Here is a 24122-nt window from a genome sequence, read left to right as displayed (position 1 = left end):
CTCAGGAGGCGCTGGCCTTTAACCGCAGCCAGAAGAGAGTCAGCAGAAATTTGATTGCCTTTAAAAAATCTGACATCTTAAAAAATCTTAAACTGGCTGCATTACGTGATTATTTCTGAGATTCTGATACGTTTTTAACCATGACCTATACACAGTTCTGGTTTGAAAATGTATCTCTTAAAATAATCACTTTATGCAGTCAGCTTAAGATGGCTTACTAGCAACTAACTAATTACCCTAGCAACAACCTAGAAACCACCCCTGTAATGTCAACCTAGCGACCACCATAGCAACCAGCATAGCAACCATGTTATTTATGCGTTTTAGCTTATTGGATGTTGCGTTAATGCAGACAACTTTTGATTCGTGTGCCCGATTTTCATAAATGAGGTACCGTTGGAATCCTTGGATGAGGCCGAGTTCCGTGCCACTGATCAAACCCACTCTTGCAGTTCCTCGGAACCGCAATTCTAGTTGTCATTAAACGTCAAATTTGGTCGGAAGAAGAATAATAACAGATAACTAGAAAAGCATTTCCTGAAGGAAATACAGTGCATGAAAATGCAAAAATATGATGTAAAATATCATACAGAGTAAAAACAAACTATATTGGTTGCTAGGTAGATGAGGTTTAATATAGTTGGAATGACTGAACAGTTAAATAGGTGGATAGTTTATATGGTTAAATTATTTGCTAGGTAGTTGACGATAACTGACACTTGGAATGGCTCTAATGTTTGCTAGCAGTTATGTTAACTATGTTAACAAAGATAATAATGCTAACCAAGTTACTTAACTTAGTTAATTTAGCAAATGTTTTCTAGCAGTTTTTTAAAAATGTTAATAATGCTAATGCTGTTACCTATGTTAACAATGCTAACTATGACTTAGCTAACTTAGCTAATGATTTATAGTAGTTATGCTAAAATACTAAGAATGTTAACATGCTAACCATGTGACTTAGCTAACTTAGCTAATCATTTTTAGTAGTTATGCTAACTATGCTAACTAACATGCTAACAATGTTAAAATGCTAACTATGCTAACCATGTGACTTAGCTAACCTAGCTAATCATTTTTAGTAGTTATGCTAACTAACATGCTAACTATGCTAACCATGTTACTTAGCTAACTTAGCTAATCATTTTTAGCAGTTTTGCTAAAAATGCTAACAATGCTAACATGCTAGTTATAATGGCTGAACTGTTAAAAAGTTCAGTAGTTTAAAGGGTTAAATTGTTTAACAGTGAAATATTGTAGTGAGGACTTTTATTTTGAAACAGTTTTTTGGCAGAGGAAGCAGTTGAACAGGATGTGTAGTCTTAATAGGCTACGTGCACAAGCGGAAGAACGAACTTCCGCTTTGTACGAAATTCGGCACAGCTGGTTCCGGTCTGTCTCCAAGTTACATAGTAACGTTAAGCGTATGTTGCTGTTATCGCTAAAACAATAAACATGAGTGCTAACGTTACTAAATTTATGAAAATTGTAAACGGCTCAAATGAACACTGCTGTGTGCCACTTTGTTCGGCCTCAGGCAGTTATAATAGTTCACTTAGTTTCCACTGCTTCCCAAAAAACGTAAGTCTTCGGGCTAAGTGGATTCATCAAGTGCAAAGGACGGGGTTTACGATAACTCAGCACACAAAAGTTTGCAGTCGGCACTTTAAGCCACACGAAATTGTAACATCCAAGAAAGGAAGGCGTGCTTTGGTAGCAGGTGCTGTCCCTTCGTTGTTTGAGTGGAACATTCAACCAAGGAACGACCCGGTGTTTGGGAGCGACGGGCAAGACCACCGAGCCCGGAGCGTGTCCTTGAACCAGCAGCAGCAGCGGAGCCTATTGCCCTCCCTATGGTCATGGACCACGACTATGAAGCATCTCCTACCGTGTGCGTGGATAGGCAACATTATGAACAACTCAGACAGGAAATCGATACACTTCGAGAGCAACTGAAAATATGCCATCTATCCAAATTTGGACTGCAGCGGTTTGCCTCTTCTCCTGAAGACATACGATTTTATACCAGGTAAGACCGCTATCTGTAGTGCTAGCCTTCAACAATTGTCATATGTCAAAGTTAATTTAAGAAATGCTGAGGACTTAATATCGCCACAGAAGGTTAGGCTACTACAATTTTCTCCGTTTTCTCTTTCTGATAAGGATACTATATTTCAGATTCCCATCTTACAAGCACCTGATGGCGTTTTGGAGCCTAATTAGTACTGCAACATCCAAAATGATCAGGGTGACCAGCAGAGACAAGAGAGCCACCAGCACAGTCACTGAAAGCCCAGTCATCAGACCAACTGTAAGTGTGCACTTCTCATGGTTATATACTGTACCCCTGGGGATCAATAAAGTATCTATCTATCTATCTATCTACATGGTTATCTGTGAGGGATTTAATTTTTATGTGGGTGAAATATGTATGTATTTGTGTGTATGTAATATAAGCTACTGGATGTCTAAAATGTCCCTCAGGATGAGTAAAGTATCTATCTATATATTTCTCCCCAACCCTTAGAAACTGCTGGCGATAGATGAGCTCTTCTTGTTCCTGACATACCTGTCCACTGGCTGCACACAGAGGGAACTGGCTCATCGCTTTAACATACACAGGACAACAGTAAGTCGCATCATCGTCACCTGGGCCAACTTCCTCTACACTCTGCTGGGCTCAGTCTGTTTTTGGATGTCTCCTGCAGCTGTTAAGGACAATCTTCCACCAGAGTTCAATGCATACAGTGACACACAAGTCATCCTTGACTGCACTGAACTACGGTGCCAGACACCATCTTCCCTGGTTCTACAAAGTGAAGTGTTTTCACACTATAAATCACATTGCACCTTTAAAGCCATGGTTGGTATGTCCCCTCATGGAGCTCTGACATTCATCTTGCCCCTCTTCGAGGGCTCCATGAGCGACAAGGAAATATTCCGTCAGTCCGGGATCCAAAACCTCCTTACCCCTGACACCGCAATTATGGTGGACAAAGGATTCTTGGTGGACGACCTGGCCCCTGGGACTGTTTACCGCCCAGCCTTCGTCATCCAGAGGGCCCAAATGGCAGAGGCAGACGTGCTGGAAACGCAGTCAATTGCTCGCTTGAGGGTACATGTAGAGAGGCTAATCAGAAGAGTGAAGGAAAACAAACTGTTTGAAACCAAAATCCCGCTTGCCATATCGGGAAGTATTAATCAAATTTTTACAGTCGCCTGTCTACTCTCTAATTTCCAAAATGGCCCTCTGGTCAAGACCTGGGCAAATGAGGTTTGAAATGTTGACCTTGTGTTGAATGGTGTGTGTGTGTCAGTGTTGCGCGGGTTTGGTCACAAGCGGCCCGCGGTCGCCCGATATTTTAATCAACCCGACCGCAACTCGGACCGCGAATATTAATTAGGACAAAATTATACCCGACCCGCGATCCGACCCGCTTATTTACAAAATGTGTGCTTTTGGTTATAGGCTGCATGCAGTGTGACAGTAGGCCATTTCTGTAAAAACAAACTAATTTATTTACGAAACTTGATGCAGTAGAACTACACGCAGTAAGCATGCAGGACATAATGTTTGCGCAGGAGAAAGAATGAGAATAAGAGCGCAAGCACGCACGCAACGCACAAAGGATAAGAACACTAGGATAAGATTTGAAGGCCATGGACATACATCTTTCTTTCGAAAACAGAAATGGTGAGGCGAGGTAGGCAAGAGAGATACATTGCTGGTCAAAACGTTAGCGTAAGAACTGGTTTATAATGCTGAATGAAACACAAAGCTTTACTAAAGCACATCCACTGTTTAAAGTCACAAACACAACGAACTAAGGTAACTTTTATGCATGCGCGAACCTATACATACCGGTAGATATGGCTGTGTAGTCTTTGCCATAACATTTATTCCTGCAGGCTGCCCGTTTTGGCTGTCATACTTTTAAATGGCTTCGCAAGAAGTAGGCCTAGACCATAACCATAGCCTATATCGCTTTTCCTGAAGGGGTGTCTTTATTATTTTAACTCGCGTCTTGCTTCTTTACTGTTGACTTTACTGTATTGATGCTTTACTGTATTGATGCTAGCTTTCTCGTGATATTTTAAGTAGGCCTATTTGTAGAAAATATATATTTAATTAATTTTAACTGACCCGCCCGCAAATGACCCGAATATCATTAAAATATTTTGTTTATGACTCATAACCGCGGGTGACCGTGGTCATCCGCGGGCGACCGCTTAATTTCGGGCAGACCGCGCAACACTGGTGTGTGTGTGTGTGTGTGTGTGTGTGTGTGTGTGTGCGCATTCTTAAAATAAATATGTTATTTATATAATTGTTATTTATTACACTAGGTATATGGACTCCATGGACTTTTATGTGCTGTTTGTCTAAACCAACATTTTAAAAAGTAAATCAGCCAAGTTTGGATTTTTGTGTTCATTGTTTATTAAGTTGATCATTTACATGCATTTTCGCATGTAAACATTGAAATAAAATTGGTCAACTTTGTCTCTGATGACCTTGAACACTTCTACGTCTCTGTGTATTCTATGAATTAATGTGTCTTCCTCCGCCGACACAACAAAGTCACACCACGTCATGCCACTTACCAATAACTGCCCCTGAATTTGGTAGTAGTACGCATGTGATGTCTTCAGCTCCATTTTGCCTAAGGTCATTTTAACATAGGGACAGTCAACATAGTTTTTAACATTTGGGCACTTAATTTCTAGAAGACCGAAGGAAGAGGGTTCTGTCGGGTCAAAAACCAGTCCATCCGGAGATGCTCCCAGCCAAGGCGTGTCTGGGTGGATTATAAATCCACACGGATAGTGGTTGACCCTCTTTATTTGGGTGTACTCCCATATGGCATCAGCCTCCAACCCCAGTCCTCTTCTCATGGCCTTCGTCTGATATGTTCCCTTCAGGATCCTATCAGCCAGACTGTCCTCACATGTGTTGCTGACAAAGCAGATCTCCCTGAAACGCGAAGCAGTGAGTCTTGGTCTCCGCAACTGGTGCCATTCCTCGCAGGAGCTTTGGGTTCTTGTGGCACTTTCCAGTTTATTTGCCATGTCCCAAGTCACCTGTAGGCTCTGTAAGTGCCTGCGCTCTGCCTCAGTGGTGTTAGACATGTAGATTGAGGGCTGTAAGCGGTAACCTTCCAAGGGTAGGGATGGACGAGGTGGGGCAACGTGGAAGGATAGATCTCTACATGCTGCTGCTGGCTGTTGGTAGGCAATCGGGCTTCCGGCTTGCACCATCCCAAGGGCAGAGTTGACCAATGGAACCTCACAGCTGATGTTCATGCTACACACCATTGGCGACTCTGCTCTGGAGAAGTCAGCATATGCCTCAGTCACCTTGGGATGGAGTAGTGTATACTTTAGCAATACAACTCAACACCAACTAAGCACAATTTTAGTTCTATGCACACAGTATCTGGCACATTTTGTACAGCTCCACACAACATTACAAATGGTAAGACTGGTTAAATAAGAGGGTAAACTCACCCGAAGCACAGAAAGATCAGGTAGATCCCCACTAAGGCCTTTGTATAGCGTGCTCCTGCGAAGTGAAGTGTAAAACATGTATAAGTGGAAATGCTCGATGGCTTATAGACCTGAAATCAAGTTACCCATGTATTGTTACAATATTGCTTTTACCTTATACCCTCTGTTGTTGCTTTAGGACAGCTCTTCGGTTTAGTAGACAGCACAGCCATTTTGTCCACTGGGCCTGGTTTTATACCCTGTAGTGTTTGCAGGACATACTTTAACTCTTTCCCGACAGCCCATAGAGAAATCAGTACGTACGTACTGATGATGAAAATGAATAAAAGTATCATTTTTCTTCACTGAAACCCCACGAAAACGTGTTTGTATGTCAATGAGAGTCTAAGCCAATCAAATAAATGGGTTTTCCTTGGATATGTGTTGAATTTTTGCTATTGGTTAGATTTTATATTTTGTGATTGGTTGTCAAGCGCCGATCGCGATATTTCAACGTGGCGAGTAATGACAATCGACCAAGGTTCAGTGGTAGTAATGACATACTGTTCATCTGTTTTTAACACTATATGCCCATGTTGTCTAGTGATATGAAACTGTGTGGTGTGAGAGGGTAGGTGCCAAATCTGTAGTGTAACTCCGTGTGGGAGGTATCTGAATCTGTTGGGTCATTTTCAGCAACACTGACTCTGTTGGGTCATTTTAACTGTTCATCACAGTCTAAACTGTGTTAACATGATTATTACACATTGACCAAAAAAAAAAAACATGATTATTAACCAAAATAATATGTATGAGATGAAATTGTAAGTTATTTTTTGATATAAATGTGATTGTATTGATATTGCAACTAATTTTGATAATAAAACTATATAATGGTTATTTAGGCTCGTCTGTATACATAATTTCAAAATTAGTTATTTAGAGTTCCTTTCACCCAATTGCTACCAAACTTGGTATTTATTTAGCCAACAGGTAAATGCAACTTTCTGCTATTTCACTTTTTTTTATAACAGGCTGTGTTGAAGCTGTAGAGCTTCACAAACTCAGAAAATGTGCCTGGAATATGCAAATTTTATGCTAATTTATGTGATTTAGCATATATAAATAATATATAATTGTCATGTCAAACATATATTTGTGTAGCCTAACTATCTGGCTTCAAGAGAAAATGGATGGTTTCTTTGAGATATGCTTAGGTCACCCACAGCAGAATGAAATATCAAGAGTCATTTTTGGCCTATTTTGGCCCTGTCGGGAAAGAGTTAAAGGTGCCATGTGTAAGAATTGAGGTAAAAATATCCAAAAAATGAGCTACACGCATCAAAAGAATGAGAAGAAATAAGGGCGATGATGTCATTAAAAAAATGACAAGGTATAGTGCTGCAGAGATATCAACCTGAATTAGCATGCTAAATTACTAGCCACAGCCCGACAGGTGTCATAATACCAGTTTCGGCCATGGGAGGCGGTATGCGGGCACCATAACCGCCAGCCAAACTGCAATACACGTTTCTCGGTTGTTACTCTAGGTTAGACCAACTCACTTTCTGGAGGTATACTGCCCCCATCTTTTATGGAATGTGGAGTATGAATTGTTTTTTTGGCGGACATTACACATGGCACCTTTAAGCACATCTTCAGTAAAACGACATAACAACTACAAAACAGTAATTAGTTATATGTTTTTGGTTGACTTACCAAAGTCCTAGGTTTGTGCCACTGCTGTTCTCCCTCAGTACAGCTTAGCACAGGGGGGACTACAGGCACCTTCAGCTGCGAGTAGTGGGCTGACTGGTACAAAAGAGCAACACAGTGGTTGCACAGCGCAGCTCCAGCAATGCAAGAACATTTATGATGAATCAGCTGCACAGGCTTGCTGTCTTTAAGAACCACCTGCAATGTCAGAATGTCATAGTAAGTCACAATTTATCATAGCCTGGTCAGTCATTCTTTTAGGATACTCATTGCTTACAGATTCTTTTAAGATACAGTCTTGCATTGTGACTCATTTCTTTAGACCAGCAGGGCACTCCTGATGTTGAATCCTCTGTCTAACATTTTGAAGTTAGGAGATAAGATAATATTCTAAGCTATGTGTTGGACTAATGTGCTGAATATTATGCCATATAATTTTCCACTTGTATTTCAGTAGTAGTATCTTTCACTCCAGACTGTAGCTTAATTGAAGGATCAAAACAATGAGCAAGAAAACCTTCACCCAGTGGGGACCAGCTAGGTGAACTTGCCTTTTAACCTGCTTGCTCTTACATTAGTCACTACTTTCTAGTCACCATCATCAATTCACTAAACTTTACCCTAGCTGATTCCCCACTTGCTAACATAACAACTAATGCAAGCAAAAACCCAGTGGGGACAAGCAATGCACGGTAAACCTGTAGCAGTTAGCACCTAAGGTAGCTACAGCAAACATGTAGCACTACAGTAAACATTGCTAATCCCCAGGAACATCAAAAACGCTGGGTTATTTTGGCTGATAAACAAACTCTTATCTTATCTCATCACATTATCTTATCTTCTTACATTATCATATCTTATCTTATCTTATTCATATCTAGCATCACCATACACTCAAGCTGTGAGGTTTCTCTTTTTTCATCAGCGACCTGTAGCACATTGCCCTCACGACCACCTCTCCTGAATCTTGATCTTTTATGGAAACTGACGGAAGGAGGAGTATATAATTTGTGTTGAATAACAACATTGGTATTTGATAACAAGCAAACATAGTCACAAACACTAGCTGGTACTTTTACTAGGTAGCTGCTAGCGTTAGGCAATCGCTAACGTTAGCAGTTATCAGATACTTACCCTCATAGTTGTGAATGTATGAAGAAATGTACATTTTAAATCCCTTGTCCCTCTTACTCATCGGGGTGCGGGACAGGGCACCGACGATCCTGTGGATGTCGCTGACGCTCACTGCCGGTAAATCCGAAAGACACCGGGAAAAGGAAAAGAAAGAACTGCCAGTGGCGGCTGCCATTTCTGTGGTGGTTAAATCGACAGGCTCATAACCGGAAGTCAATGTGCCGAATTTCTGTCAAATTCGAATGGTCGTCATGACGCTGTGCACAGAGCCTATAGGGCCAGTTTGTATGCTTAAAGCCTGAGACTGGCAGTTGATCCAGGTGGCCGGAACACCTGGCATAGGATTCTAATTGCTTAACGGCTCTATTGTGATGTCATCAGCCAATGTTACGTCTATGGGGAAATTTTGAGTAGTTTTTAATTAATAGTTTAAAAAGTATAAAAGTTACAAAGATGAAAAATACATTGCCCGGGTGTCCTAAGTAAAATCTATGTGACAAAGTTTGAATGAAGTTTCTACGTTAAGTGGTTGAAGCTGCATTAATTGCGTTAGAAGAAGAAGAAGAAGAAGCCTAGGAAGAACAGTACAGTGCATTTTCATGCACTGTCAAAAGCCTTGGAAGAACAGTACAGTGCATTTTCATGCACTGTAATAAGAAGAACAGTGATAATAGTCCATTGCATTTACATGCAATGCAATAAATGTTCCTCATTAAAATACAGGGGGCATACACCCCCCAATGTTAAATTCCCATAGAGGCAGGCAGATTTTTATTTTTAAAGGCCAGTTATTTCATGGACCAAGGATACTATGCATCCTGATAAAGTTCCTTTGGCCTTTGGAATTAAAATAGCCCTCAGTACATCACCACATACCTTCACTATACCTAGAATGATACAACAGGTGGAGAATTGGGAGACATGCAGTCGGCTGCCTAGATATAACTTGGGCAGGTGCCGACCGGTAATTAGCAAGATGGTCCTCCTGCCCATGAACAATTAAGGGTGCAAAGGAGGTGGAGACCTAACCTGCAACAAACATAGGCAAATTTAATATATTTTCCATGAAATAGTCCAAATTTTCATTTTCAACATTTGATATGTTGTCTATGTCCTTTTTGCTGCTAAATATGGGTTTACGAGTCTTGTAACACATTCTGTTTTTATTTGCACAACGTCCCAACTTTTTCTGTTTTGGGGTTGTAGTATATTATTATTATTTAATTTATTTGCTTTTACTTTAAACTAGCAATAATGCTATTGTAATGTTTATTGTTATTCTATGTTGTGTGAGTCACTTTGGATATAAGTGTCTGCTAAGCAAACAAAAAAATAACATAAACATAAACAAACATTCTGTAGACAAGTTGATTTACACAGCAATAATGATTTTGTATCAGAATCTGCCTTTCCATCTAAGACATAATGCAGCCTACAAATTCCACAAAAAAGGCAATGAAGAAGGAGTACAGTACTGAACAAGAAAATCCTCACATGGGGATATTAGTGACAAGTTACTACTCACCCTCTATACAATTGGTGTGGATATGGCCAATGCATTGTTAACTGTGATGTTATCATGTTATTTGTGCCTTCAGAGGACCAGAGGTGGTGAGGGACGATAGCCCATTCAGTGTGGGTAGACTGATTGTCACTACATGTTATTTAAAGAGTAATGGAATGGCAGCAATGACTCAGATGCAAACAACCCCACTGATGATGAGCTGCCCATATCCATTGGATATAGCTCAAAAGAACCCCAGTCTGTACTGAACACAAGCAGCATCACAGAAAACATTTCATTTTATTCCTTTGTTGCTGATCAGATAGGGAGAATATCCAGGGTACCTGCTCCACCTTAGCGGCCAATTTCAACCCCTATCCTCTGTGCTGCTATGAACTCTTTGGTTTACTTCTATTGTCAACCTTCCTCCTCATTTAGCATTTCCATATTCTATTCTCTGAGCACCAGGATGCCATTCTATTGATGGGTAGGTACAGGAAGTGACACTACCACCTCAAAAATAGGTTGCAAAGGTCTAGTCTTCTTTCTCCTAGGGAGAAGATGAAGGAAAGGAAGTAAATAGACCAAGACAATAGAAACGTGCAGTGAAACAATAATTTCCATTACTCATTGTCTCTTCACATTAAATTTATATGAAGATTTCTGTCCAATCAAAATGTCTCTTTCCAAATTCTCATTTTATTACATGTAGGTTCTCAGTGCATGGAGGTTCTGGTAGAACAACAATCTACTTCAGTTCAAGTAGAACAGAATTGAAGAGTAACATTATACAGACTGGAAACCAAACCAGGGCCAAGCTTTAAGAATTTAATTAAGAGTTAACAAATCACTGATATGCTGATCTAAGCTGATTTACTACAATTGAGCAATAAGGATTCCTTCTTTCAAATGTACAAGATAACAGGTACACTGCAAAAAATGCATTCTAAAAATAAGAAAAATATACAATTTTGGCAAAAAGTTACTTATTTTTAAGCAAATTTATCTGCCAGTGCAGCAAGAAAATGGCACTTGTTAAGCTTACTTGAAACAAGAAAAATATCTAGGTGCTCTGGGACCTAAAAGGTCTTGATTTAGGTAAATTATTTCTTATTTATTAGTAGTTTATGCAAACTATTTGTTTTAGCAAATGCCACGATGAACGGTAACAGGCTAGGCTATGTAGGCTAAAGTCATATCGTGGGGAGTTTATTATTTCATTTTGGCAAGTAGCCATGTAATAAGCGGGATAATGTATAGAACGCCGGTCAAAATATGTCCCTTCAGGGCGGAATAAGACCCGCTCCGCGTCGGGGTCTTGATTCATTTAGCAGATGCATTGCAATTTATTAAGACTTAAAACAATTTCAGATTGCTGTTTAATACATTTGAATATAAGGTGCTATAAGGATTCAAGTTTAATATGTCACATACTGTATATTGAGATACTATTGTAAAATAGTGAAAATGGCATCAGTTGAGGTGATCAGGTGGTGTTCTGAGTGAATTATCATCAACTTATAAAAACTAGATGTACCGCATAGCGGTAAATACGACCGCCGCTCAGTCCTGTACATCCATTCCGCGAAAATAAATCATATTAATGAAGTTGTGAAACTTTTGTGAATGCTTGTTTGGAATACCGAGGTGAAGTTAGTTTGATATTTGATATTTGGATATTCGACAGATTCAAATTTTTTTTTATGCGGCCGGTTTCACCAGTGGCGCAAAAATTGGGTATGCGCTATATGCAGCGCATAGGGGTGCAGCACTGTGGGGGCGCCAAAGGGATGGTAAATTAATAATAATAATAATAATAATAATAATGATAATAATAATAATAATATATTTGGTATATTCTATATGTAGCTACTGTTGTACGTTTCTAAATAATTTCTGCATTTCCTCAATGTTAAATAACATTTTAGAGGACTAACAGGCTAGAGTAGGTGCCCTATCTATTATAGTAACAGGCACAAAGTCCACAGGCCACATAACACCTGTACTGTTGCAGCTACACTGGTTACCAGTTACCCAGAGAGTCCAGTTTAAGATCTTACTGTTGACATATAAGGCCCTGCATAACCTTGCTCCCATTTATATCACCGACCTCTTAGAGAGCTACACCCCTTCCCGCTCACTGCGATCCTCATCAGCTGGTCTGCTCAAGGTGCCCAAGATGAACCTCAGCACCATGGGAGAGAGATCGTTCTCCCACACAGCCCCAAAGCTATGGAACACACTTCCAAACAACATCAGGCAGTGTGAATCCACTGCCCAGTTTAAAAAGGAACTGAAAACGTATCTGTTCAGACTAGCCTATGGACTGTGATATGGCTAAATGGACTATATTTATATATATATATATTTTCTCCTTTTTTGATATATATATATATATATATATATATATTTTTTTTTTTTCCCCCTTCTATTTGTTTTATCTGTAAAGCGACCTTGGGTGTCCTGAAAGGCGTTCTTTAAATAAAATGTATTATTATTATTATTATTTTATAAGATTCCATCATAGAATTTTGACATAGAAAAGGGAGTGGGGGCGCCGTGAGCGCTAATGAGCAGGTACGAGTAGTGAGTTTTCGTCTATGGAAAAAGATGCATACAGCAAAACCAGCTGTCGGGGGCTAAACATAGAAAACGAAAGAGGGAAAATGAGATGGCATATCAAGGGATGCGACAGTAGTTAAATAAGTGGATGGTGAAAAGCAACCCTGTGTATTCATGGTACCTCTTGACATGTGTGCCAAATTTCATGCGTTTTCACTGATGGGAAACACCTCTTTTGGCATCACAATTCATCGCATTTTAGTCCGCACAAAATCCCAAATATCTCACTTCCTGTTGGGCGTGGCTAATGCATTGTACATACGAAAGTTATTCATCTTGGGGAGATACACACACCTACCAAATTTGGTGTGTCTAGCTGAAAGTATGTGCCAACCACTGCCTCAATCACCTAAGGGGGCGCTACTGAGTCCCTGGGCCACGCCCGGGGCCAAGCTCTTGTACCTAACTGCTTTGCGTGACACCTGATGTGTGTGCCAAATTTCAAGACTTTTCACCCATCTTAACCACCTCAAAAAAGGAAAACGCTCTGAGACAAAGTTAATATAATAATAATAATAATAATAATAATAATCCTTACAAAAACAATAGGGCCTTGCGCCCTTCGGTGCTCGGGCCCTAATAATAAGCGCTTTCAGACATACGTGTAAGACCGGAGGTTCTGCCGATGTTAAACGGTGGGGCCGTATATCTGAACGACATAACCGGTCATATGGAAGTCCGAATTCACCCGGTGTTTATACTACCCCCGACCTAGTATTTCCTCCGGACATTATGTAAATGTGCTGTGTCTGAATGAGGCGTAGAACATGCGGTTAAAATTCACACCTAGTGAGAGGGCGTGTTGGTGACGTTTCTTTCGTGCGTCCATGTGGTTAAATCTGACTTAAATGCCAGTGTTATGATGGAGTGGCATAGTGCTGTCCAGAAAATCTCCAACATGGAAAGATGCAGACATCACGGAGCTACTGTCCATGAGGGCATACAACATTTTGATAAAACACATGAAGGGAATGGCACGTTGTAGCCTACAACTGCATGGCAAGGCCAAACGAATTCAAAAGACTGAATCATAAGCAGAAGGCGCTGAAAAGGCAGTAGCCTACAGCGACGTCGTTGACGACAATAACAGGAGTATTTAATAAATTGTAAGCCAACACGGTTTTCTGTTCATTGATAGCCTTAGGCAGAATTAGGCTACAGCAAAGAATACAGGATTTTTTTCTCTCCCGGCAGTAAAGACAGTAGATTCGTGTTTAAAATTAAATGAAAACTAAAGGTAGGCTATAGGCTAATTATGCATATGCCCAGAGGAGGCTGGTGATCTGTCAAGAATGATGAAGATCGTAAGATACAGATGGTTTTATTGTTGCTGTCATTATTACCACAAACACGAATTGACAACGAAACCATGGCGATCGTGGGTTATATCTTGCCTGCTTATTAGGCCATGCACAGCCCTGTCAGAACTCCGTGTAGCATGCATAGCCTACTGGCAGTTTTCATAGACCATCACCAACTAGTTCGCACTTTGGATATATCGTTGGATTGTGAAAAGCCCAATTTTGAATAACTACAGTACAACAGATGAGGTAGGATGCATCTTTTGCAATTAGAATTTCGTGTTGGACCTGTTGCCTATCAGTAGACATGTCATCTCGAGTTCCACGACAGCTTAGCTAGTGCCACCGAAATATGACACTGAAATCCTTTCACTATTGGAGTCGCTCAGATACAAACAGCTGTAACGTGGTTAGGACACTTTTGCTGTGGAGTGGAGACGCCATAAGTTAGGTGTGGTTTTGACAATCAGAAAAGCAATATACTGAAATAGTTTAATGATGTAAAGTCAAGTGCTGGTCTGGTGTGTGTGCACGCAGTTTTTATTGATGAGTCGGAGTGGCAAGGGCATTATAAAACTTCTCGCTCTTAGGCCTACTCATAATGCTGTCTAAATTCAAATCATATCATGCTAGGGGAGAAATCGTTGGACATCCATTATTTTGTTATTCAGCACCCATGGTCAAAAATATGTTCCCGCGCGCCTGCATGGGGATAGTATGCTTTTGGAAAAAAATAAATCATGAAAAAACTTCACTGTTATGTAGTATTTTGTTTGTTGCTTAAAAACGTTGTATGATGGCCTTGAAGTCTTGAGTTAGCCTACTGAATTGGCTGGTAGCCTACCATAAAGTGTGTGCATGCTCTCTCTCTCCAACGCAAACCAGATTCTGGCACATAACGTTGAAAACAGATAAATGTGTTCACTCGAAGCACACATACAAATACTGTATGTGCGCACTTACGTGACTATCCTACTTCAAGTATTAGCCTACGCACAATAGATTTCTCTTATTTAGCCTATAATGCATAGGCTACACTTTGTAAACAAAAAGCAGCTGTGACAGGCAGCGGCCGCATATATTCTGCGTCATATATCTCACATCTTGTGAACTCTAAGCCCCCACCCCTCACTCGACAACCACACGGAGATTCTGTAATGTGCATGTATGTCGTTCACACATACGTCCGTATAAGGTCAGTATTAGGTCCGCAGGTTAGCATCATATCTGAATCATTCGAAGGGTAGGACCTCCGTTTGACAAACCTCCGCATGTACTCCGGAGGTTATATCTGAAAGCGCTTAATAATAATAATCCTTACAAAAACAATAGGGCCTTGCGCCCTTCGGTGCTCGGGCCCTAATAATAATAATCCTTACAAAAACAATAGGGCCTTGCGCCCTTCGGTGCTCGGGCCCTAAAAATAATAATAATAATCCTTACAAAAACAATAGGGCCTTGCGCCCTTCGGTGCTCGGGCCCTAATTAAGATAGCTAGGTGGCTACCATGCTCATACTGAACTTTTAATGGCAAACTGCAAACAGAAATGTCAAGCTAGCTACAACTCATTACATGTTTCCATTTCCTAACAATCCTAATATTAATAGCTTAATATTGTGCTGATAATGTGGAAAACAAAGGCTAGAGTTGGATCAGCCTTATCCTTTGTGAGCAACAGCTGGCAAAAGGATGTTATGAGAACCGTTTAGACTCTCCTAAAGTGACAATGCACCATTTAACAATACTTCAAGTTTTACTTTAGTTGTTTGTGCTTTTTTTTTGGGGGGGGGTAGGGTTGCCACCTTATCCTTTGTGAGCAACAGCTGGCAAAAGGATGTTATGAGAACCGTTTAGACTCTCTTAAAGTGACAATGCACCATTTAACAATACTTCAAGTTCAAATTGGCAGAATTTCTTTTGTTCTTTTGTTTTACTTTAGTTGTTATTGCTTTTTTTTTTTTTTGGGGGGGGGGGGGGGGGGGGTAGGGTTGCCACCTGTCCAGGATTTTCCTGATTGTCCAGGATTTTCATGGTCTGTCCAAGAAAATAAAAATAAAAATCCTGGACAGTGAATGTCCCGGATTTTTGTACATGATGCGCAAAATGTGTATTTCAGTTTAATTGAAGTGTGCTATACGTCCATAAACGTATGCTCAGCCTTATTGGCTCTACAAAAATGACGTAGCATAACATGGGTGGTGGTGGTGGGGGCACGCACCATGGAGGTTCATTAGAAATGGTAAGATGGAGACGGAGAGTGTGTGGGACAAGGAGAGACAGAAGTTTATTCCACATAAGCAAAAAAGCAGAACCTAATTATGTATTCCCCCTTTTTTTTTCAATACTGCCCCCAGGTGTCCACAACTAAAAACTGTTGAAAATATAAAAAAAAATAATAAAGGTCTGCTATTAAATAAAGCAATTAACTAAACAAATAACTAGAAATTGTCATTCTTACTAATTTTAGCTATACAATTGTCGCTTAGAATGACGGTTTTTATCTTGGGTTAGATGTGCGAAAGGCGCCGTTGCTTACAAACAAAAAGGTCAATTGGATGGTCAAAATGTCCAGGATTTTTGTCAGACACAGGTGGTAACCCTAGGGGGGGGGGGGATGGGCGCCAATTTGTTGTTGCATACCCCTCAAAAATGGGTAGCTGCGCCCCTGGGTTTCACCCCGTGTTTGCAGACAGTGTACAAACAGATGACCTGTCTACTTGCTCCCAGCAGACCTACTTAGGGACCGTCTATAAAGTACCTTCTGAATTACCTTCATAGTCTTTTTTGTCAATAGCTTTGAAATGAAGTGACCTAGTGACTCCAAACCAATGCAGAATAGTTATCCTAGCCACTGTATGCACACTGTATTTTATATGAATATTATAAAGAAAATACATTATTTCCCATAAGGAACGGTCTCCTTTTTTTCAATACCTCACAAGCCATGAGACCTAGTGACTCCAAACCAATGCAGAATAGTTACCCTATATGGGACTCATCAGAAACACCTCTTCCTATAACCATTGAATGCACACTCTTGTGCACACTCTTGTGCTTGCTATATGTCGTATCTGCTGTATAGTCTTTGTGTGTGTTTGCATTATGTTGTTATTGTTGTATCTTTGTAGTAGTTTGTAAGTAGTCTTTGTTTGTGTCTGCTTTATGTTGTACCTGTTGTGTAGTCTTGCTTGTGTGTGTTACATGTTTGGTGGGGACAATAAAGACCTCTAATCTCTAAAAATCTCTCTATTTTATATTAATATTTTAATTACCCCCCCCCCCCCAAGGGAAGTGACGTAGGGACACAAAACCAATGCAGAATATCCTTTATGGGACTAATCAGACACACCTCAAATTAATATAATTTTTGCACATACTATTTTATAGTACCCATTTGTTTCCTATGGAAACTGTTTTTTTTCTCAATACCTTCCATATAATAGTACTAGATGCAAAATATTTTTCAAGTGTCTATCTACACCCCTGGCCTTGGCCACACAGCTGAGCTATTCACACCCTGTGACATAACAAAAACACGTTGCTCACGTGCACAAAAAACATGGCGGACATTCATTTTTTCGTCAGCAGAAAGTGAAAAATTCTGAAAGGTTTCGGCACTAATATCTTCAGATTAAGTTTTAGATTGAAAAGTTTTGTTTTATTTTCATACTCTTGGTTCAGTGAACACATACAACCGTCAGTTTGTTAGTTAACAGAAATTTTGTGAATATGACATTCAGGCCTATAAACTATAAGTTTACCCGCAAACCAAGGGCGTAGGTTTGGTCTCAGCTTTGGTGGGGACACATCCCCAAATTCTGTTGTCACGATACCAACATTATTGTTTCAATACTAAGTGAAGAATTGAACGCAATTAGCTTTCAGTCTCACGTTTTAGGCTAGTGAAAAATAGTTTTCAAGGATATGTGGATTCAATTCATCATGTTTGCTATGCCATTAGATAAAATAAATGTTCAAAAAACTTACAAGTCAAAGAAAATCTTTCTGGGATGAGATCACAGAAGAGATATCTGGTGCCTCGCAATGTTCATATAAGTATAATGCACCATAGTTTATCTTTTATTTCTTTGCATTGTGCAGGCTACATTCACAAATACATTACCCTACATAAACAGAATATAGGAACAGGAAAATGTCTCGGATCCATAGTTTATTGCGACTGCAAGATTGGCAGCCCAATTAACAGTCAGTGATGGTGACTTCTATTCTGTGCTATAGCCTATGCGACTGTCCGTGCGGCACACCAACGTGACTCCTAACTTTGGTTGAAAGATTACAGAAGCTAGGTTTAGCTGTGACAATATCATGGGTAATATCCTAAACTAATGTTATTTTACACAGTAAAATCCGCATTTGAAAGCCTGGTCGCCAGTTGCCAATTTGTATGGCTGTTTGTTATTTTGCCTATAGACTCTGCATAATGAAAAAGCTTTGTAGGCCTATGTCCCCTTTCTTCTTCTTGGGTGGCATAACTGATCTACAAACCACAAAAAGGGGCAAACATGTACATGCTGAAGGGCAAAATGAATATCAAAATGTTTTACTCTGGCCTTTTATGGGGTATTGGCAGACAGCCCTGGTAACATACCGTTGTCGTTGACGCACCCGCTCGCTCGTTTGCCAGTGCAAAGTAGCCTGTGCTTTGACACTCTCCGTGCGTGTAGCGGGCGTGTCAGATAACCCTTTTCCTCGTTTTTTTAGCCAATCAAATGACGATGTTTCTTCTACTGTCGTGCTGGCTGTTGGAATAAACAGCAGCACAAATAAGTTTGCTAAAATATTGGTTGGGACAATTTTGTCATCTTAAAAATTTGATTAGGACTAGTCCTAGCGTCCCACCCTAAATCTACGCCCATGCCGCAAACACTATCTACTTGTGGAAGAGGATAGTGCAGTGGTCACAGACATGGGTGAGCATGCGGGAGACTGGGGTTTGATTTCCGTGTGATGTGTTTTGGTAGAGTGAGTGTACATGTGTACCAACGTCTCTGGAGAGAGGGCGCGCAATTTGAACAAGAAATCGGTTCTCAAACGGAAGTTTTGATTGCAACAATTAGCTAGTTCATGTACCAGGGTGTAAATAGCATACAGTACTATATACACCAGGGTACGAATAGCATCAACTTCTAACTATACATTGATGCAAACAGCATACCTTATTCAGAGTGTCTATTAGGCCTACACAGCTGAGCTATTCACACACATGTTGCTTGTTTTTTTATTATTATTACATTGTGTGATCAATATGCCAGAATAAATCACAGGGGTGCAAATAGCATACACTGATATTTGTACCAGACGGGGTATTACTAGAACTCATTGCTGTGTGCACCGGGGTACGAATAGCATACATTGATATTTGTACCAGACGGGGTACTAATAGGACACATTACTGTGTGCACCGGGGTACGAATAGCATACATTGATATTTGTACCAGACCGGGTACTAATAGGACACATTGCTGTGTGCACCAGGGTACGAATAGAATTCACTTCTAATTGCACCAGGGTATGAATAGCATACACTGCTAATTGTACCAGCGGTGCAAATAGCCTTACCCAATATTTTTTCATATTGAGGTGTGTCTGATAAGTACCCCATAGCAGAACAGTTCTGTATTGATTTGTGTTTTCTAGGACCCCTTATATGGCAGCTATTGAGCAAAAAGCTGTTTTCCATAGGAAATGAATGTGATTCTTTAAAAAAAATTAAATACAATAGTTCATGCAAAATATTATTTCACAATGACGTGTGTCTGATTAGTATCACAAAGCAGAACAGTTCTATGTTGATCTGTGATGTCTAGGACCCAGTATATTGAAGGTATTGAGCACAAAGCAGCTTCCACAGGGAAAAAAATTTGGTTTTCTTTAAGAAATGAATATAAAATAGTATGTGCAAAAATCATATTAATTTGAGGTGTGTCTGATTAGTCCCATATAGGATAACTATTCTGCACTGGTTTGGAATCATAGGATAACTATTCTATATTCGTTTGGAGTCCCTATAAGAAGAGGTGTGTCTGATGAGTCCCATAACTATTCTGCTTTGGTTTGGAGTCACTAGGTCACATGGCTTGGGAGGTATTGAAAAAAAGGAGACCGTTTCTTATGGGAAATAATGTATTTTCATTCAAATATTCATATAAAATACAGGTGTGCATACAGTCACTATAAAAAGAGGTGTGTCTGATGAGTCCGATATAGGATAACTATTCTGCATTGGTTTGGAGTCACTAGGTCACATGACTTGGGAGGTATTGAAAAAAGGAGACCGTTCCTTATGGGAAATAATGTATTTTCTTTAAAATATTCATATAAAATACAGTGTGCATACAGTGGCTATAAGAAGAGGTGTGTCTGATGAGTCCCATATAGGATAACTATTCTGCATTGGTTTGGAGTCCCTAGGTCACATGGCTTGGGAGGTATTGAAAAAAAGGAAACCGTTTCTTATAGGCTGCAATGATCTCGCAAATAATTTCTGAATAGCCTAAAGTGTGTCGTCTCCACAGCAAGTATCAGGGATGGATTACTGCACGGGCCTACCGGGCCCGGGCCCAAGGGGTCAGGGGGCCCTGAAGCCCAAGCCATTGCATGAAATCATTGCCTCAATATCATCAAATCAGGATATAGGCTATGAATCTGATTGAATTTAGTATTGGCCATCCCCAAAATGCACCAGAATACAGGAAATCACATCAAACGGATAAAAGAAATTCTGGGGGAGGACTACCAAACCCCCCCTCCCACATATGCGACAATTAGTGGGGGGCCCTTAATACATCTGGGCCCAGGGGCCTGAAAGTTCATAATCCGCCCATGACAAGTATGTGTCCAAATAAAATCTATCTTAGCGACTAGGATAGTGAAATGATTTCACTAGCTATGCATTTATTATTTTTGCAAAACTGTAAAACACAATTAAAGTTTCTTTCAGCTTATCCATGGTTTTTTTGAACGTGTAAATCGCATAGAATATGTAGGCCTATATCAACCGTAGGCCTACACACTTGATCGCTATCACATAGATGAAACCACGCTATGGTTCTTACAGTAACTGACTCACGTTCACGTTGATCTCTAGAACTGTTAATTTTTAGTAGCCTATATTCGAACCTATCCATAAACCTTTTTTGCTATTTGACTCATCATTTCACATACAAAAATATAAATAATGTCAGACAGCGAATTAGTAATTATTTAAAAATATATATATTTTTTAAAAATCTATCTCCTGCCAGCAGGGGGTGGTGCAGCACCCTCAGCACCCCCCTTCCCGTGCCCTTGCATATAGGATAACTATTCTGCATTGGTTTGGAGTCTCTAGGTCACATGATGTCAAAGTTATTGACAAAAAAGACTATGAAGGTAATTCAGAAGGTACTTTATAGACCAGGGGTCTCAAACTCAAATGAGCTGGGGGCCACTTCTGCCAATGTCATCTGATTGAAGGGCCACGTCAGTGTTAAAGAATAATTCAAAGAAAGAACGGCTATTTCCTAAAATGCAATGTTTTTTTCAAATACTGTATTTTCAAACACAAAACTATACAAACAGAAAGTGCAAGTCTTGCTAGCAACCTTAGCTTATAAATAAAATAATAATAAAATAAATATTAATACAAATTCTAAAAACAAACAAAAAAGCATAAAAACAGGTAGGCATGTGTGTCTTTCACACCAAATAAAAATATTTTCCTCTCATAACTTTTTTAAACCTGGCAAACTAGGCATCAGGGTTAAGAAAGCAACACCATTGGATTTTTATATCAACATTTCAAAAGGCCATGGCTTGAAAGTGGTCAGAGATAAAGTCCTACTGTAAATGTAAAAATCTTTGAGTATAAACAAAAGTTTATGAAGGGGTTAAATGTATCTAATTTGCCACTGGATGGCAAGCACCTCAAATGATGCACCTTTCAGTAAATACTGGATGAACATATTTGAGCAGGTTTACTTTCTTTTTTGTCATATTACCACATAACAAATTAACAGGAAAACACCTAAGATGTATACCAACAATAGTAAACTATTACTAAACCACAAGGCCTACAATAAACCTGGCACTTCGAACAAACAAAAAGCGTCTCAGTCTCACGGTATAGCCATAGGCAAAACTGTATCGGACCGGTGTAACGTTGGTACTAAATCATCCATCGCAATTCACAAAGAATGATTTTTGTAGCACGTGCAACTAATATGTGTAGGTAACCTACAGCCCTGCCCTGGATACATCTCTCAACGTGCCCTCTAAAACATTTGGTTTAAATGGAGATGTAGATCACAGGTGCGTTAATAAATCTACACTGCGAAGAGTTGACACAAATTATTCACTTTGACGAATTTATGTAGTTTCAGTCCTAGTTACTTTACTTTGAGCCATGCTCTTCCTTACTTGAATCACCTTTGAAAATAGAGGATTGAAGTAGCCTATATGGGTGTTTGGGAATTAACGTTAACGTTAACGGATGCTTTTTGAGGCTTTTTGTCCCAGCCCGCTGTTTAGGATGCATCATAAACAGGTTATCTTTGAGGTAGCCTATATATTTTCCATTAGAAAACCATCACGTAGCGAACGTGTTGTGGCTAACTCACTTAGCTCCTGTCAGTAGCCTAGGTTATGGTCATAAGCAAATGTACGGAGCCCGGGAGAGCTCACTTTTAAGTGATATTTTTTCTGGTCGTGATAATTTGTGAGCACGTTTTCCTTTAATTGAGCCCTCGAAATAATAAAACGTTAGAACGTTTTCCTTTAATTGAGCCCTCGAATTAATAAAACGTGACCCCGTTGTAGGCCTAAATTGAGCTCTCGAAATATGTATTTCGTGCTCACATTTAGTAATTCCCGACATTTTCTCACTGCTCGCTGTGCTGTGGTGGCAACTTCGTGTTACCTTGGCATGGACTAGGCCTACAGCTGTCTGTAACATTACAGTTCATATTGGTAATGTGATGATAACCGTAGGCAGCTAATTAAAGCCTTTAGGTGGTCAGGATGGTTTATAGCGGAATTCTACTCTTTGTAGCAGGGGCACCTGTGGTGTCAACCGCCAGCTATGGAGACCCATAATGGGGAAATTCTACTAGGCTACATAGGCTACTCGAGCTCTGTTGTAATGACCGGTTTCCACTACCTCTTGGATTGTTGACTAAAGCCTACGTTAACTGTGAGGTCTAGAAGGCAATCGAAGCACACACAGCGACAAGCTCCCAAACGTAGACCTACTGTTGTTGGTACAAATGCTACTGCGTAGGCTATTAGTAGTAGCCTAATACCCACCCAATACAATAAGGTTCCCTCTAGCGCCCGATGGGCCTCACCATATAACCCACCCGCACACCGATATGATGCACACAACGAGGTAAGCTTTGATACGGACTAGGAAACGGGAGACATAAACAGTGGCGTTCACGATGCTCAGCTTCTCAGGCTATGTAGGCCTAGCCCAGCTCACACCGTTCGCGATAAACACCACAGCTCTGCATAAACTTGGACCTCAACAAACACTCAAAACTTGGCAAGGGGCTTGTGCAAACACACACAATCATCTGCTCTCCCACCTATAGCCTACCTAACAGGGCTATATCCAGGTGCACTGCAATCAATGAGATTCCCCCTACGTCACTACAAGCGACACACCTCCCGACGTCATTCCCGGGGATACCCCTTGACACCACACTACATTTTTGTGCACACAATTTAATTTCTTCGAGCCCACGTTTTAATTATTCGTGGGTGCGTTTTACTAGATCGAGATCTCGAATATACTATAGCCCATTGTATTGCCGGGGCTACAATGGGTTAGCAGCTCATTGTGGCAGTAGCCCAGGCTTCACTAAGCTATGGGCTGCACCCTACTAAGCTACAGTACGACATAATGAAAAAATACCCCTAGAGTCAGCGAGAGCAGGGGCGGAAGATGACTCACTTGTGATAGACATGGTTACTGACCCTGGAACGAATTTGATTACGAGTAAGGAAAACATGTTTGTGGAAGCCACTAGTTCAGAGAAAACGGAGAAAAAGCTGCAGATGTGTGTGTGTGGTTGGCAGAAGGTTACAAGTCTAAAGGGCCTGAAAATTCATCAAGGGAAAAAGAAGTGCTTGGTAGAGGGAACACAGGGTCCCCGCATTGATAGCTATTTCTTAAGAAGTGCATCAAGTCAGTCGGTTGAAGTCCAGCGACAGGAAGAAACCCACAGTTCGCAGGACATCAGTACCCCTGTTGTTGAGGTAAGTTCTAGCACTGAGGCAGAGAGAGAGGCCAGTCAGCCAAGGAGGGAGAAGATTAATGTCATAGGCCTGGGGTTAGATGGCCAGGCGCAGCAGAATG

General features: G+C 40.4%; 3 protein-coding genes across 3 annotated transcripts in view; 2 read left to right on the top strand and 1 right to left on the bottom strand.

The window, feature by feature from the left end:
- The window catches only part of ric1 (RIC1 homolog, RAB6A GEF complex partner 1), a 132738-nt gene that overhangs the window by 35560 nt on the left and 73056 nt on the right, over positions 1–24122 (top strand). The window lies entirely within an intron of this gene.
- On the top strand, positions 1331–3405 carry LOC143122597 (uncharacterized). Its single transcript, XM_076283388.1, has 2 exons — positions 1331–2311; positions 2528–3405. Exons 1-2 carry the CDS (start codon positions 2201–2203, stop codon positions 3278–3280), a joined length of 864 nt encoding a protein of 287 aa, XP_076139503.1. The 5' UTR covers positions 1331–2200; the 3' UTR covers positions 3281–3405.
- Positions 4456–8343, bottom strand: LOC143123490 (uncharacterized). The gene is made up of 5 exons (XM_076284944.1): positions 8338–8343; positions 7207–7401; positions 5662–5747; positions 5509–5563; positions 4456–5358 (listed from the first exon to the last, which is right to left on the bottom strand). The coding sequence occupies exons 1-5, from the start codon at positions 8341–8343 to the stop codon at positions 4456–4458; spliced, it is 1245 nt and encodes a 414-aa protein (XP_076141059.1).

The sequence above is a fragment of the Alosa pseudoharengus genome, unplaced genomic scaffold (genome assembly GCF_046254945.1).
Source record: "Alosa pseudoharengus isolate Yale_2024_CS ecotype anadromous, Long Island Sound unplaced genomic scaffold, YU_APseudo_1.1 YU_APseudo_1.1_scf_14, whole genome shotgun sequence".
NCBI lineage: Eukaryota > Metazoa > Chordata > Actinopteri > Clupeiformes > Clupeidae > Alosa > Alosa pseudoharengus.
The sequence above is the reverse complement of the archived record's forward strand: the minus strand, read 5'-3'. Positions and strand labels throughout refer to the sequence as shown.